Source organism: Pseudoliparis swirei, chromosome 16 (assembly GCF_029220125.1).
Source record: "Pseudoliparis swirei isolate HS2019 ecotype Mariana Trench chromosome 16, NWPU_hadal_v1, whole genome shotgun sequence".
NCBI classification, from domain to species: domain Eukaryota; kingdom Metazoa; phylum Chordata; class Actinopteri; order Perciformes; family Liparidae; genus Pseudoliparis; species Pseudoliparis swirei.
In genome coordinates, this window is record NC_079403.1 from 10,881,714 (window position 1) to 10,898,554 (window position 16,841).

General features: G+C 40.5%; 1 protein-coding gene across 4 annotated transcripts; it reads left to right on the forward strand.

Annotated features, from left to right (window-relative positions):
* Positions 1-4,068: 4,068 nt before the first annotated feature.
* sgk3 (serum/glucocorticoid regulated kinase family member 3) lies at positions 4,069-16,600 on the forward strand. Of its 4 annotated transcripts, none has more exons than XM_056434450.1 (18): positions 4,069-4,289; positions 5,455-5,501; positions 9,395-9,581; positions 9,773-9,856; positions 10,051-10,123; positions 10,211-10,286; positions 10,496-10,571; positions 10,855-10,904; positions 11,135-11,192; positions 11,500-11,583; positions 11,680-11,811; positions 12,352-12,464; positions 13,050-13,086; positions 13,557-13,643; positions 13,950-14,045; positions 14,295-14,450; positions 14,638-14,727; positions 15,643-16,600. In XM_056434450.1, the coding sequence occupies exons 3-18, from the start codon at positions 9,486-9,488 to the stop codon at positions 15,811-15,813; spliced, it is 1,479 nt and encodes a 492-aa protein (XP_056290425.1). In that variant the 5' UTR covers positions 4,069-4,289; positions 5,455-5,501; positions 9,395-9,485; the 3' UTR covers positions 15,814-16,600. The 4 variants fall into 4 exon arrangements, with proteins under 4 accessions (XP_056290425.1, XP_056290426.1, XP_056290423.1 ...); XM_056434451.1 differs by having other exon boundaries at positions 4,069-4,284; XM_056434448.1 differs by lacking the exon at positions 5,455-5,501.
* Positions 16,601-16,841: the final 241 nt, after the last annotated feature.

The following is a 16,841-nucleotide window of genomic DNA, read 5'->3' on the forward strand; positions in this document are numbered from 1 at the left end:
ATGCCGCCGCTTCCCTTCCGGTTCATGTACTTTGCGTACAGTAGAGAACCACTCATGCATAAGGTTACTAGCACCTTGTGGACGAATGCATGAGCTGATGTGGGTCTTCGCCCATTCACGCCGCCGCTTCACGAAGCCGCTTCACGCCGCCGCTTCATGCCGCCGCTTCCCTTCCGGTTCATGTACTTTGCGTACAGTCGAGAACCACTCATGCATAAGGTTACTAGCACCTTGTGGACGAATGCATGAGCTGATGTGGGTCTTCGCCGCTTCACGCCGCCGCTTCACGCCGCCGCTTCACGCCGCCGCTTCATGCCGCCGCTTCCCTTCCGGTTCATGTACTTTGCGTACAGTCGAGAACCACTCATGCATAAGGTTACTAGCACCTTGTGGACGAATGCATGAGCTGATGTGGGTCTTCGCCGCTTCACGCCGCCGCTTCACGCCGCCGCTTCACGCCGCTTCACGCCGCCGCTTCATGCCGCCGCTTCCCTTCCGGTTCATGTACTTTGCGTACAGTAGAGAACCACTCATGGATAAGGTTACTAGCACCTTGTGGACGAATGCATGAGCTGATGTGGGTCTTCGCCCATTCACGCCGCCGCTTCACGCCGCCGCTTCACGCCGCCGCTTCCCTTCCGGTTCATGTACTTTGCGTACAGTAGAGAACCACTCATGGATAAGGTTACTAGCACCTTGTGGACGAATGCATGAGCTGATGTGGGTCTTCGCCGCTTCACGAAGCCGCTTCACGCCGCCGCTTCATGCCGCCGCTTCCCTTCCGGTTCATGTACTTTGCGTACAGTAGAGAACCACTCATGCATAAGGTTACTAGCACCTTGTGGACGAATGCATGAGCTGATGTGGGTCTTCGCCGCTTCACGCCGCCGCTTCACGCCGCCGCTTCCCTTCTGGTCCATGTACTTTGCGTACAGTAGAGAACCACTCATGCATAAGGTTACTAGCACCTTGTGGAAGAACGCATGAGCTGATGTGGGTCTTCTTTGATGTAGTCCTCTTTGATGTGGGTCTTCTTTAGGGTCGCCGCTTCACGCCGCCGCTTCTCCTCCGGTCCATGTACTTGGCGGACAGTAGAGAACCACTCATGCATAAAGTTACTAGCACCTTGTGGACGAATGCATGAGCTGATGTGGGTCTTCTTTTATGTTGTTCTCTTTGATGTGGTCTTCTTTATCGTCGCTGCTTCCCGCCTCCGCTTCCGAAAGTTGAAATATTTCCCTGGCTGTAGGCTACTTACACCTTTTTTCGCTGAAACATTAAAGCCACACTGACGCGTTGTGTTGTGACGTCATCAGAGGGATCCCGCCAGGCGTTCCATCTCCATGGATACAACATGGGGCTGCGCACATTCAAATGTTATGATGTGGCTCTTCTTTAGTAGCCTAAGTAATACCATAAGTAATACCATAAGTAATACTATAAGTAATACTGTTGTTACCATTAGTAATAGAGGTATTCACGTGACGTCAGAATCTCAATCGCGCCATCTTGGGGTCCCACTTATTAAATGTCAGAAGAAGTTGACCTGGCTATCATGTCCGCTGTTTGATTATGCGAGAGCCCAGCAACCTCATGTCCTTCTGCATTACCAAAGAAAGATTTCAGCGGTTGGAATTGAATATTTGCAACGCTTTTTTACCTGATTTTACTCGCTCAACACTTTGTGGTTAATTCGCTAGTTACCCCTAGTTACCAGCACATAGCCTGGTCACATTCCTGTAAAACAGTTTTCATTTCCGCTATCGATCATGGGACATTAACAACTATTTATGCGTTATACTTGTTGTGGAAATACCACAAATGTCGGAACATCAAGCGCCCCGTGTCTGGGTTCATATATGATCCGTAGTCGCACAGCTCCGCCTCCAGGACGAGTGTCTGGATGAAGCCGCTTCCAGCTCATTCAGGACCAGCAGTGACTGTTTGGCTGGCCGTGCTGAGTGCTGTTCCCATGGAGCCAGTGTTTTATTTTACCTTGAAATGAATCACAGAGTAAAGGCAGACATCGCCCGACGGAGTTGCCATGTTCATGGCTCCCAAGTTTCCATCCACAGTTCCTTTTGAGCAAGTGAAACATTGATTTTCGCTCGGCGAAAAAAGCAAAAAGAGATTATTGACGAGAGTGTCAATGGAAACGTGCCCACAACCCGATGCATCAACAGAATCACATGAGAACAGTCCTAACGCTCATACGCCGAGTGAAGCCGAAGTAGATGCATGACAAGTTGAAGTAATAGCTTGTCTTGTTGAGCTGATAAACCCATATTCTGAATCATTAGTCCCACATCCAACAATGAGGCACAGAACTATAATCACAAGGCACGCCGTTTTGAACTGAAATCGTGTCTCCTTCAGGATATAATGGTCATTTCTAAGGGAAGAGCGGCATACAAACAAGCAAAACAATGCCGTTGTGGGACCCCAACATGGCCGCCAGAGTTTGTTGTGATCACGTGAGTGAATACGCTCTATATTACAGACAATAGATGTCATTTTCACAACAGCCATCATGACATGCAATTTAAAGGTAAACACATGTGTAATTCATGAGATTATGTGAGGCCTTGTTCCATTTATGTTGGCCAGAGTACTGGTATTGTGCATGCTGGTTTACTGGACTGTGATCCGCTTAATAGGGACCACCATGTGGTTATATGTATTACACCTGTGTATACCTAGCTATCAAAATGGCAGCTGTGAAAAAGGCCTATTCAGAACATTCAAACTCTGACATAGATAACACAATATTTCCGTTTCGCTTTGACAAGCAGCTCTTGCATTACGCACAATACTCCTTTAAATTGGGTACTGCTGACACCTTGTGGACAAACCTTTGGCATCAGCACTGTTTTATGCACATAATGGCAACATGAAAATATTCACCACGGAAAATATGTTTTGTTCAATTGCTACATATTGTTCATATATTGCTCTATTTGTTTTAGGGCTTCACAACATCTCCGGTTAATATTCGTTTGAGCACTATCAGCTCCAAGCAGGCAAGTCGACTCGGGACTTGGGTAAGTGGTGCAATGAGTCTGTGTGGATGTTGACAACGGATACTACGAAACAGAATGCAGGTGTGAGAACAAGACGTTTCAACTCTATTTTCTCATATCAAAAATATGTACCTTAAGTATATCATTAATATCTAAGAGATATTATATCAAACAAGTTACCTGAAATGAACACATTATTCATTTGTACATATTCATAATTGTAATGTAGTCATATTATCAATCCAAATTCTACATTTTAATTTTTTTTCTGGCGGTGAAATTTGAATGTTTGTTGAATATTCGGGTTGTACTGTCTTCTACCTGTAGGTGACACTGTTTAACCGTTTGACTTCTCAATGGTTTCATTCACGAGTCGCAAAGTAGCTGTATTAAGTTAACCACAACAAGACCGGAAGTTACTCACGATGCTTCTCAAGAATTGTAAGTGTAAGATATAATAAATTATCAAAAGTCTTTTAAACGGATGGGATTTGTTTCGTCATCCTACAATTATTACCTAATATTTAATGTTATTTATTTAAGCCCACGTGGTGCATACTCCTATATAAACTGCTTTATTGGTCTACTTTGAAATGACAACATACATACACAAAAGAAAGTGTTGAAATGGGTTGGATCCAGCCGTCTTTAGAGGAGTGTACTATTTTTTAAGTAAAAATATCAATACCAGAATATAAAAATAATAAATAATAATAATAATAATAAAGTGTACGTAAAGTATCGAAGCATGAAGAAAAAGTAATATTACCCAGTTTGCAGTGACGATTAAATTATTATGCAATTTATAGGACAGATACTATTTCTGTATTAATTTACCCGAAATGTAACATGAGCGGAGCAAATTTGAGTAGTATGGAATTGCTGAACTCAATTAAAGTGCCTACAAATTGTATTATAGTATTTAAGTAAATGTTTTCCGAGCTATATTTTGAAACGCAGTACCGGAAGTGCACCGGTGTATTGTGTCCGGCCTGAAAGGATTTGCAGTTGAGAAGTCCCGTGACACATTTCATTGGAACTTTCTACGGCCAAGCAGGACTGATGTTTCCTGCTTCCCCCACTTACTTAACGGACGCTCATGGACAGCAAGAACATTCACATTCACTTTGAGTTTTCTTTTATAATTTTTTTTACCAAATCGAGATTGGAAAAAGTGTTCGTTGTGCCGACAGTTTAAATGGTGTGGAGCGAAAAAAAGCTCCGCTGAACCTCCTAAAGTAGATGAACGCCGCATCAAAATACTGTAAGGTACGTGATGTTCATGTCAACGTTACGCTGTTTCACTAACGTCAGCTGGCTGTGGAGTAATATCCAACATTACCCCCCGTTAATATACTTATATATATATATATATATATAAGTTAGTTAACAAAACGACGTTATTAGTAAACTGATAACTTTGAGCTATCACACGTTAACTTTGTGTATCTGCTCCAACACTAACACTCAATAAACAGAAGTTCAGCCGCAGCTAAAGAACATAAACCGAGTTACTTTGTTTCCTCATTGTTGTCTAACCTTTCATTTCGTGACGGTATTTTATCTGTGTGGGTGTTCAGCTCCTCCCTCCGGCTCATTTTGTTCTCCTCTCCTTGGCAGGAGAGGGAATGCTTTTTTCTGTAATATGCGTGATATGAGCCGAGATTAAGACCCCCCCCCCAAAAGAAAGTTCCCCCTGTAAATACACGCGCAGCCTCAGGTGAGAGTGTACCAAACGGATCAGCCAAAAGTAAACTGAACGAGGCGAGGCATCTTCAGTGTTGCGTTCAAGGGACACGTTATCCTCCCCATGTAATGGTTCCCCGCCTGTAGAAATGATGTGTCAGGCCTCATCGGTTGTCAACATGAATTCCCGCGTTGGCTGTTGATTCAGCTGTGTGCTATGGACAGTGACTCACTTCCATTATTAAGTTAAGTCAAGTGTTGATCCTCCTCTGATTGCTTTTCACTTTTGAACCAGTGTACGTGTGTACTGACAAGAAGGATGCTTTTCTTGATAATCCTTCTCTCTGTGTTCCCCCGTGACAATATTCCAACTCTGTTTTGTGGAAGCCTGTTTATTTCCTGTTTATAAGGATTTAGGAGGTTCCCAACTGGTTCCTTGATGGAACAGGTGCCGATGAATAACTTGTTTTTGTTTTTATAAAAATACAAGTTTCACGTTTTTGCAAGATGGATTTTACTATTGGAGCTCTATATCTGTAAAAACGGTGGAAGTTTAGAAACATCAAACAACAGAAGTTCAGATCTCGGATGCAGACCTCATTCGCACAGAAGTTGCTTAAGGCTCCATCAGCTCGGGCAACTAAACATGTTTGGTTCTCCTGAATTATTTTAAGTTTATGAACCATGATCATTTTCAGCGTATTATTCAGACCTGTTTGTAAACGGAAGTCTTTGCTACACTTTGCAGACGGAGCTGTCTGGACAGTCGGGTCAGGAACTCCTCCAGATGCTGAGGTCGGTTGCACGCGTACGGGTTGACTGAGTTCATGCCTCTCACACTTCTCCAGCTGCACTTCCTCAATCAGAGATTGGTCTCCGTTGCATTATAATGAGATGCGCCTGAACGAGAATAATGTTCAAGTTTTTCAGTTTCATCTCACGATACAGATTTACTGTGTTGAAACCTTGTCAAATTTAACTTTTCTTAACTGAATCCAAACACATTATTAATTGACTTGACTTTATTTGATATGGAAATCTCAGTGACATTATAATTTGCCCAATAACTAGATGCACTGTGTTAAGTGTTTGTAGCTAAATGCTAATTCACAACACCTGCCCACAGGAGGCTTTTCTTCTTGTTTTTTAAAGAAGAAAAAAGAAATTACAGATGCATACACAAAATGCAAGTGTGTTTACAGGGGTGTTAGGGTCGTTAGAACAATGTTGTTTCTCTTTTGAGAGTTGGTTTACATTTTTTGCTGATATTACGCACTTGTTTATCGATGTGAGTCGAGGATGATTCCTAAGTACTTCACATTGTCAACCTCACTGATTACCTTATTGTTTATTTTGACCAAGAATCTTGCATTTTCATGTTGTTTACGTATTGAAAAACATTTATTTTTACATTCAGCGTTAAGTGAGAGGACTCAAGCCGATGCGATAAGGAATGTAAGAAGTCAGTAAGCGGCCTTGCGAGATGTTTTGGCTGATGCATAAATAACTATCATCGGCATACATTTGGCAGCCAACCCCTCGACAACTCTCAGGAAGGTCGTTGACATACACGCTAAATAGCAGTCAACCTCGAACCGACCCCTGAGGTATCCCCATGCCATTGGCACGGATGGTGGACTTTTCCCCATTGACTCTCACACATTCTACGCTTCCCTACGAGTCAAACCATTGTGAGGCAAGTTCACAGAATTTGAATTTGGGAAGTTTGGATATCAACAGACTGATTAACAGTATTTGATTTAATTAATTCATTAACTTATATTTATGCTAAAAGTACCTGGTCATAATAAAGTTTATAAATGATGGCTCCTCTGAAATATGTTGTCTTTTATCTTTACCCCCATCCAATATTTTGGCTTGAATCGGTCTCTATTCCTCTGTTTATCAGCGGACGCATGCCTAATTGAGCTTTCACATCTGATTTAACATCGTAGGGCCTTGTTTTTCTCGCTAAAATTGCTGGTCACGCATGATACAAAACCATTCACATAGAAAAAACATGTTCAACATCCTCATAGGATATCCACAGGCAAGGATGTGTCTTTGAGCTGAGCAGGAAGAATGCTATTTTTGATCCTGTGTCGTAGTCCGGTGTATTTGTGCCCGTCAGCACAATTTAATTCATGTTGTAGCGTGAGTGCAGGGCACGCTGGGCTCAAACTGCAGCCAGAGAATGTGCTCGACGTTAATCTTGTTCCTTCACATACTCATTATGCCTTTCCAACCTTTTGTTTTCATTTTTTTATATCCAATTTGACAATGTGTGTTGGTGGGTGTGGTGAGCTGCAGCATTCCACATGAAGGAGAAGCCGTGTCAGCTGGATATGAACGTTGTACAAGTCATAGGTTTATTCTTCCTTGATCAAAACTAGTTCTGGAATGTTAAACAGCGGGTCCTCTCCAGTGACGGATGTCAGTTCCCTTGAAAACATGCACAGATCTGTAGCAGCTCAGGGAAATAGCCAACCGTTTTTTTGCGTGCGCCAGCCACAGAGCAGTCTGTCACTAATCGGCAGGTTTTAAAAACACGAGGTTTCCCCCCGGAGTGACGGCGTGGTACACCAGTCAACATTTATCATCTGCATGGGGCAGGTGAGGATATAGATTGAACAAGAGCTTAAACTGTTACGTACGGGATCAGTCTCTTGACAGAAATGTTGTAATTAAGTCATTTTTCAAGCATATTATCCCAAACTTTTCACTTTCTTAAATATCAAATTAGTATCTTTGGGTTGGACACGCAAGAGAGGTGTTTTTTAGACATCTCAGAAATTGTAATGACCTTTCTTTGTGTTTTATAGATGACAAATCTATATATTTAATAAAGAGAACGATCGAATAAATCAAATTAACGACCGTTGTGATTGAGGAAATGTTAATGTTATTACTCTGAATGTGTCCGAGAATGAATGTAAAGGAACAAAAGGGAAATAGAGGCTAGTGATGAAGAGGGCCTGAAGGTCCCTCTGATCGCACACATGCATTTTAAAGAGGGACGCTCTTTTGCTGGACCCTCGCCCCAACGTGAGCAGAATGAGATGTCTCTTCAGGATGTGTTCAAGATGCAGGAGGACAACGTTGACTCCGTGCGTTGTGGATAAACACGGTGACCACGGTTGCCGTTAGAAAAATTACAACTACTGAACAAACTAGTCTGACCTCACCAACAAAACACAATAAACAAGTCAGGGCAGCAGACAAAGAGCGTTGTATGAAAAGGCACAGACTCATGGTGAAGGAAAAGAGAAATGCGTCTGTGTGTGTAATTTATTCAGATCGCACCGTGATCACCCTCCATACAATAGTTGCATCATGTCCTCAGTTCAATGCAGGGCAGATATATCAAATATTCCAATATATCCTAATTATTATGAGACTTGTTTCAATAGTAAGCAGCTTTACCCCCTTCTGCTCCTTCAGGAAACTGAGGTCTTGACCTTTTGTTCAAACTGTTGTTAGGGGAAGGAGTCTATTGCAGCTCAGCGCTGAGTTTTATTTCTCTCTTTCAACGTGGAAAGAACAACTCCAATTATGTAACTCCAGCTTCAAAGACCCCATGAAGGTTATTTAAAAATACCTTTCTACTGACCGGAGCAAGGAGAATGTCACAGACCCAGCATGTAGGAGAGCGTGTGCGTGTGTGAATGAATGGCTTGTATGCGATCACATACTGAAGACTGAAACGTGTGAGATGAAGAGTCTAATGACAGAGACGAGAACATCTCCTGTGAGGAGAGTTTGAAAGACACAAGTTGACAGTCATGAACCAGGATGTACCAGGAAGTGCTTTCTCCCATTGAATAATCTGATGAGAGGGAGGAAGGAGTGAGTTAACTGGCGGCTCGGGGGGAGGGGCCCACCTGCTGTCATGTTGCAGCTCACTGACCCTCCTGTTGTTGCCTGCATGGGCACTTTTGTTACAATCACTTCTCACAGGGACGTCAAGATGAGGCTTTCAACCAGCGATGCTTTTAAAAGGCAAAACAATCCTTTTGCAAGTCACCGATTGTGGACATTTTTGCTAAATGGCAGTGTCTTTACATCTTTCCGTTGGCATCCCAAAGAAACAGAAAAAAGTGTTTTAATTCTGAGCAGAGTGAAAACACATCAGCAAGAGTGTTAAGACCAACTTGTGTCATGAGAACTTGTAAATTAAACTCCAAACAGTTAAAACTAGAACGGGCACTCAGTAGAGCGCATACCTTCGCATATCACAAGATTGGGCATTGAATTATGAACATTTTGGCATTAGTTGCATGTCAATTGGATACAAATTGACCGTGCTATGGTAAAAAGAAGATTTTGACCTTTTCATGACCTTGACCTTTGACCCGATTGATCCCAAAATCGAATCAAATGGTCCCCGGATAATAACCAATCATCCCACCAAATTTCATGCGATTCGGTTGAAAACTTTTTTAGTTATGCGAATAAAGCATACAAATAAATAAATACACGGCGATCAAAACATAACCTTCTGCATTTTCAATGCGAAGGTAATTAATAAATAAAGTGCTTGCAAAGTTCTATTCTGGGATAACGGTTCATCACTTCAGGTGTGGGCAGCATTCACACCGCAGACTGAACCGTGTGGAGAGCAGAAGAACACCAGTTTCACTTCCTAAATAACAACGTGACGTACTCTCTCTCTTTTCTCTCCTCTGCAGATTTGACCCACGATGGGCACGGGCCAGTTGCATCCTTGAAGTGTCATCCGGAGGAGGAGGACGCTTTACTCTATGACCTTGCACCCTTTGAATGCCGACAGCCCCGAAGATGGAGGAGCAACCCAGTCACCCCAACGTCAGCATACCCTGCCACGACGAGCAGAGGGACAAGAAGAAGCGTTACACGGTGCGTACAGAAACTCTGCCCATGGTCAAATGTGAATGTCTCAGTAAGAATAATTCTACAAAGGTATTTCACTGTCGAATTATTCCAGTTGTCAGTCTATGAATGTTATCTATGTGAAATTAGCATGACATTATAGTAATTTACTATATTAGCATGTGCTTACATGGACTTTCTTTGCCCTTTTTTTTCAGGTTTACAAAGTAATAGTTAATGTTGGACAACAGGAATGGTTTGTCTTCAGGCGTTATGCAGAGTTTGATAAACTCTACAACACAGTGAGTGATTTTTGTCATATCTAACACATTATCATAATTCTGGTCATGGGTCTAAGATTCCCTTAGCCTTTGATCAACTGGCTTTTGTGACATGCTGTTCATATTGAGATTTGGAATAATTATCGATATTTGACTAATTGGATTGTTGTCCAGCCCTTGCATAATCTTCTCTGTTGCTCTCTTATATAATGCAGTTACGGAAACAGTTTCCATCTATGAACTTGAAAATTCCTGCCAAGAGGATATTTGGGGACAATTTTGACCCTGGTGAGTGTTCACACAGGGCTGATTCCTGGCTGGATCCATGTTGCTCGTGTTTGATTGTTTATTTTGAACCATAAATGTACCCAACAGAGTTCATCAAGCAAAGAAGAGCAGGGTTGCACGAGTTCATCAAGCGAATCGTCTCCCATCCTCAGCTTTGCAACCAGTAAGTGTTCCCGGTCGTCATATTACGTTCCGTTACTGAATTGATCAGGATGAATGTGTTCAATCATCTGAATATGAAACGCCTGATGACATCGCATTGATGCTTCACATTTGCCGTGAATTAGATTGTATAAGATAGAGAATGTTCTGCGTTGTCGCGCTTTACTCGCTGACATTATTTCACTTGTTGGTCCCTTTTAAACCCGTCAGGCCTGATGTGAGGACCTTCCTGCTGATGGACAAAATGCAAAACCTTTCCGATGCCTCTGAGGACGAAGATGACAAAGCAAGTACATTAGCAACAGATTTTGATGGATTAATATTTGTGTATAATTAACTTTTACTGCCGACTACATCTATTCATTTCATGTGTTGGATCAAATGTGGTATTTAGGTCTTTTAACGCTGACAGGCTTTCGAGAAAATATATAGAGATGGCAAACAAATATCCCTTTATGTTGCTATCGTAGCCCAGATAAGGAATGAATACTCAGACCCAAGAACAATTCATGGCCAGTAATTACATCTTGATGGCTAATAAATAAAATGTTTACTCTGCTGTTCAACAGAACAACTCTACCTCCAGAATCATTAACCTGGGACCTTCTGGAAACCCACAGTATGTTTAATTAGTTATATTTGATGGCATTGTGTATTTTTATTTGACAACGTATTGATATTTGTATTTGCCCTCATATATTTGCAGTCTCTCCTATTGCTGCACAACAAGCCCTCAGATTGTTTTATATTTACTCGCATACCCTGAAACAGTCAGGTTTCAGGCTGTCCTGCAACTGTGTAATCATGTTTACATGCACTGTAATGAATGTGCTGTACTTCTTATTTCAGTGCCAAGCCAACAGACTTTGACTTTTTAAAAGTCATCGGAAAGGGGAGTTTTGGAAAGGTATGTGAACAACACAATAACAGAAAGTACAGTTGCTTTCTGTTCATCTGAGAGAAAATGTTCTTTCGGGTACAAACCCAATTCATGGTCTGTTTTGGATTAACTATTGTCTTCAATGTCATAGTTTTATTACGTAAAAATTACACAGACTGATATTTTTGAGTTCTTCAATTATTATTATTATAAATGTGTCTGTGTTCTATTGGTGTAGCAAATAGTTTTAGTTCTGCTTGTGTTGGCCTTTTCATGTGAGAATCAGATGAACTTACCATGTTGTTCAACAGGCTTTTACTTCCTTGTGATACAGGTTTTCCTTGCAAAACTAAGGCATGACGAAAAGTATTATGCAGTCAAGGTTTTACAGAAAAAGGTCATTCTCAACAGAAAAGAGGTAACTTTCCAATCAAATATGACCCTGACTCTGTCCATATATCAGGCACGTGTATGTGAATTGTAAATCTGCTAATAAATCACTCCTTCCAATCAGCAAAAACACATCATGGCTGAGCGCAACGTGCTGCTGAAGAATGTGAAACACCCTTTCCTGGTTGGGCTTCATTACTCCTTCCAGACCACAGACAAGTTATACTTCGTCTTGGATTTTGTCAATGGAGGAGAAGTGAGTCCTTTCAGTTTTGTGAATAATGTGCTCGCACAGAAATGAGTCATACATTGGAGAAAAGCTGAGAATGGCACTATTACAGGAAGTTAGCATTACACCGCTTTAAGAGCAACACTGTTGCTTGCTAACACACCTCCGTGTGTGATAATCCCCTCTGAGATCACAACATTGCTGAAGACATTGAGTGTGACTTCCTCTGTACAGCTCAAGTGTGACCAGCCTTTTTAAAGCTGCCATGTGTGACTGACTGAGGGAGTGACTCACTACATTCTGCATCCCAGTAAACGGGCCTCTTGCCCAATAAGTTAACTGCAAAGACCAGTAGCATATCAATATTTACGCTTCCCAGTCAAAGTTATCTGTGTTGAGATTAGCAAGGTATTTTTATACATAACCAGATAAAGGGCTGCCAACGATACTGCAAACAGGAATCCTGTTTACATATTAGATGTTTGTCCTCATTCAGGTGTATGAGCCTTCAATGCGGTTGCCATGTGATTCATTCCCATAATCACAACTGGACCATTTTTATTTCAGCTTTTCTTCCATCTTCAAAAAGAGCGGACCTTTCCAGAGCCCAGAGCAAAGTTCTACATTGCTGAGATGGCCAGTGCACTGGGATATCTGCATTCTCTCAACATTGTTTACAGGTATGCTTATTTAAATGATCACATGCTGTGTGGGATTATTTAGTGCTCTTAAGGATCAAACTAAAAGATGTCAGTTAATTATAATATTTGAGTTGCTATTAATCCATATATTTACTGAAGTGATATCGGAAATTGATGCCCTGAAGTTTACGATGCATAAAGTTGAGTATAAATTGACTTACACACGTGTGTCTTTTGTTACCAAGATATTCCCAGTGAAATTTAAAATGAAAAGCATAGGTTTCACATAGAAGCATAAACAACATGCATTAAAAAAAAAAAACGGCAAATGTTATCGAACAGTGGATTAGAAGTGTTTTTTCAGTAACAGAGCATATGGTCAGTGGTCAAAAAATCCTTTATCCTGTTTTGTGTATGTGTGACACATGCTGGCCTCACTCACATGATAATGAGTCTTTAAGGCCATAGCAGCCCTGTTGTGTTTGTTTTGACAACCTGAAAACTATATATATATATATAATGTGTGTATATGTATGTGTGTGTGTGTATATATATTATATTATATGTGGGGTATATTTTGTCCCTGTGTATTAACTAAAATTCATTTGTGTTTATTTTGTTCAGAGACCTGAAGCCAGAAAACATCCTCCTTGACTATGAGGTGAGTATTCCTATTGCCTAACCTAAAACATCGCTTTGCAATCATAATGTAATCACTATAGCAGTAATTACTCTGAATATATCTGAATCGCACAGCACCTACTTTCTTATGAAGTTTGATATGACGTTGACATTACAAGACAAGTTTAAGTTTATGGAACTACGGCGCCTGAGCACTGGCTGCAGATTTAGTAAAAATGTCATTCTCTTCCGGTCATATTTGCACGACCAGTGAACAACGGTGTCATTTCCAGTTCCAGCTGGACTGAATGTGTGTGATTGGATTAGGTCTTACTCATGATTTTCCTGCCTGGCCTTATTGAAAAAGTGAGGGAACGGTGAATGGGACTCGCTGAGCTCCACTGTTGCCAACATTCCCGGGCAACAATAGAATCCTCAGTCCGCGGGGATAATGAGCTGCTTGTGTGGCACATGTTGTCTAAAACCGTCACCGTGTCCTCTCTTTTAAAGGGGCATATCGTTTTGACGGACTTTGGCTTGTGCAAGGAAGGCATCTCCCAGACCGACACCACCACTACGTTCTGTGGAACACCGGAGGTATTGCAGCCGTGATTACATGTGGAATTACTAACAGATTTGCACTGTTCCAAAGAAGTCTCACCTTCTGTGTCAAAAATGAATAATCATTCACAGTTTTTGGAACGTCGTGGGTTTGATGATTTAAGTATGAGTGTTTCCTATCTTGAGGCTATTCGGCTGTCTGTGTATGGATACGAGTCACCCTCTCCAGAGAGGAAAAATAGGCATTCAGCAGTAATAGCTGATGTACATTTGGTTGGTGCAGTTTGAGCCGGTAACAAAATGTCTGTTATAGTATTATGTGTGTTTACTTCTTCTGACCAGTACTTAGCTCCAGAAGTCCTGAAGAAGCAGCCGTATGATAACACAGTGGACTGGTGGTGTCTGGGTTCAGTGCTGTATGAAATGCTCTTTGGACTGGTGAGTTTTTACTTCGAGCACACTCCTGATGCATTACACTTAGTTTTGCAGGATGCCAAACAATTAAAAGTGATTTTTTCTTCTTTGGTAGTTAGCTACTTATGCAGACAAAGATTTTTAATTTTAACATGATGCACTGGTAAACTGCAGCAAAATATACCATTTGCTTTGGCGCTTCATGTTCGAGCACCTTATTGTACACACACTCTCTTACATGCCTCTACTTGTCTCTTTTTCTTCACATCCTAGCCGCCGTTCTACAGCAGGGACACGCATGAAATGTATGACAACATCCTCCACAAGCCGTTGGTGATACGTCCTGGTGCGTCCAGCACAGCCTGGACTCTCCTCCAGGGCCTGCTGGAGAAAGATGGCACACACAGACTGGGGTCTCGGGATGACTTTGTGAGTGGGCTTGTTTACACACACACTGTTCAGAGGCTCAAGCATTGTGTCCAGAAGAATGTTTGGGCTCCCTCTGGTGGCCAATCTGTGTCCTTCACATCACAGCTGCTAAAATATTACAGATAATCAACTTACTTTCTATGAGAAAAACAACTATGTTTACGTTTTTGTAATTCTACATTTTCAGCATGAGATCAAAGCACACAGCTTCTTCTCCTCCATCAACTGGGATGACCTCGAACAGAAGAAGATCCCTCCCCCATTCAAGCCAAATGTGGTAAATATTTATTTAGATTCTTCTCCGATTTTAAGAATCATTCAAGCATTTTACAGTAATTTGACTTTTTGATGACTGCACTCCACACTTAAACAATACGTCATAACTCAAATTACTTTTGAACACTACAGATTTATAGAATGGTTAAATATTGAATTTAAAACTGTTTCTTGTTTTAACAAAAGACTTGATTGAACAACTTTGATACTCTCAACAAAAACAGAACATGACAAACCTATTTGCAGTCATGTACTTGTAGGATAAACACAGGTGTAATTAATAATATTAATTATGACCTTGTTTATCTAGATGGGTCAGGCCCCTGGTATTGTGCATGCAGGCTGACTGGAATGGCTGTGACATGTTTAACCATCAATTAAAGCTCTGCTGTAAAAATACTAGCCTTTTGTATTTGATTGGACAGGTGTTTCAAGTTAACCGTTGAGATGGCAAATTACCTCAAAAAAGTATTGTTTGAGTTTTCTCTTAAGTCTTGTTTGTTGATTTTTGGTTGACAACCTTTTTTCTTCCTTTGATTGACCTTTTTTTACATAATGTTTGGTTCTTAATTTTATTGGCACAAACATATAGTGCAACAGTACAATTATAAAGGTACTCACAACATTGTCACCCTAAACCAATACTCCCTCAAACCAGGACTCCCACGTGTCCACAAAGTAATACCCACCCCACATTCCTCTTAGATGGACTTGACGTAGTCTGGCACACATTGGGAAGTTATCACATAAACAGAAACTGCTTTATCGCATTTTAAAGCACTTTGTAAAATCAAGTTGTATCTGCTGTTTTGTTATCAAATGAAGTCCCTTATATGAATACACATGTTTGATTTGTATTTATTCCATGAACCCTAATATGATCTTTGTTCTCTTCCCTTGTTTTTTTTTTTTACAGAGCTCTTACTGTGACATCTCAAACTTTGATCCTGAGTTTACAGATGAGATGGTCCCCAACTCCATCTGCTGGTCTAAAGATCATTCCATTATCAACGCCAGTGTAATGGAAGCTGACGATGCCTTTGTGGGCTTTTCTTACGCCCCAGCTTCTGATGACTCTTTCCTATGAAACATTCCTAATGAGGTCTTTGGTTGCCTTAGCCATCATAACTTCTTTTGACTAAAGGGAAAGATTTACACCATGGATTAACTTGTTCTATGAAGCCAAAGCAAGCAGCTGAGACAAAACAGCACTTAAAACATATTTTGGTTGGAACAAAGAGTGCCAGAAAAGTCTTTATTTTTTATAAATTTGTATTTATATAAATATATATATGACATATTTTAAGAATTAAGGACAACCATCCTCTATGAATGTTATATCTGATGGTTTCTAAAATGAGCCTTTATAAAGCCTTAAATGTGTCCCTTAAATTAAATCAACAAGCGATTTTCTGAAAAACTTGAACAATTCACTGGACTTAAGATCACCATTTGACTGTCGGATGGAAGTATTTTTGTCCATGTAATTACTGTAAAAATCTAATTATCTAGACATTTTAACTAAGCTGGAAATAGGGATTACTTGAGAGACCACTGAATAAAGCATTTTGGTTTATAGGTCACATTTGTAAAAAAAGAAAATGTCTGCTACTTATTCAGTTACCTCTCAGTTTGTCTTTAAATATTTTGTGATTTTTTTTGTATTGCATTGTTTGTGTTTATGTTCTTGCTCTTATTTGCCTTATCACATTTATTCATAATTGCAGAAAATAAAAATTCACAATGCTTTGCTTGAACATGTCATGTCTGAACATTAAGTAGGCTTATACTCTTGCACAGTAATAAAAAAATATCGAAAAACTATAATTTCAAACTGTCTGTGTATTTAATTAAAATTGTAGATTTTGCAATAACGTTTTGTTGTCCTAATTGAGCATTGTGAACATGCAAGCAGGTCGTGGACATTCTCACACAAATAAAAAATGTAAAGATGAAAAGTAGATCAATTAAATAAAGTGATATAACTTACACCTAAACAATGATATATATTTAAAAAGTTAAACTAAATAAATCCAAGAAAAAAATTTAGGCTACATCGCTTTTTACAATGTATCCATGTACAAATTAAAAGTACATGAACCTTGCACGACACAT

What these genes read in the sequence shown, in the direction of transcription:
- sgk3 (XM_056434450.1), top strand. Translation starts at nt 9,486, where the DNA reads ATGCCGACAGCCCCGAAGATGGAGGAGCAACCCAGTCACCCCAACGTC. An exon ending in TTGATAAACTCTACAACACA is followed by an intron (nt 9,857 to 10,050) that starts GTGAGTGATTTT and finishes TATATAATGCAG; the next exon opens with TTACGGAAACAGTTTCCATC. An exon ending in ATTTTGTCAATGGAGGAGAA is followed by an intron (nt 11,812 to 12,351) that starts GTGAGTCCTTTC and finishes TTTTTATTTCAG; the next exon opens with CTTTTCTTCCATCTTCAAAA.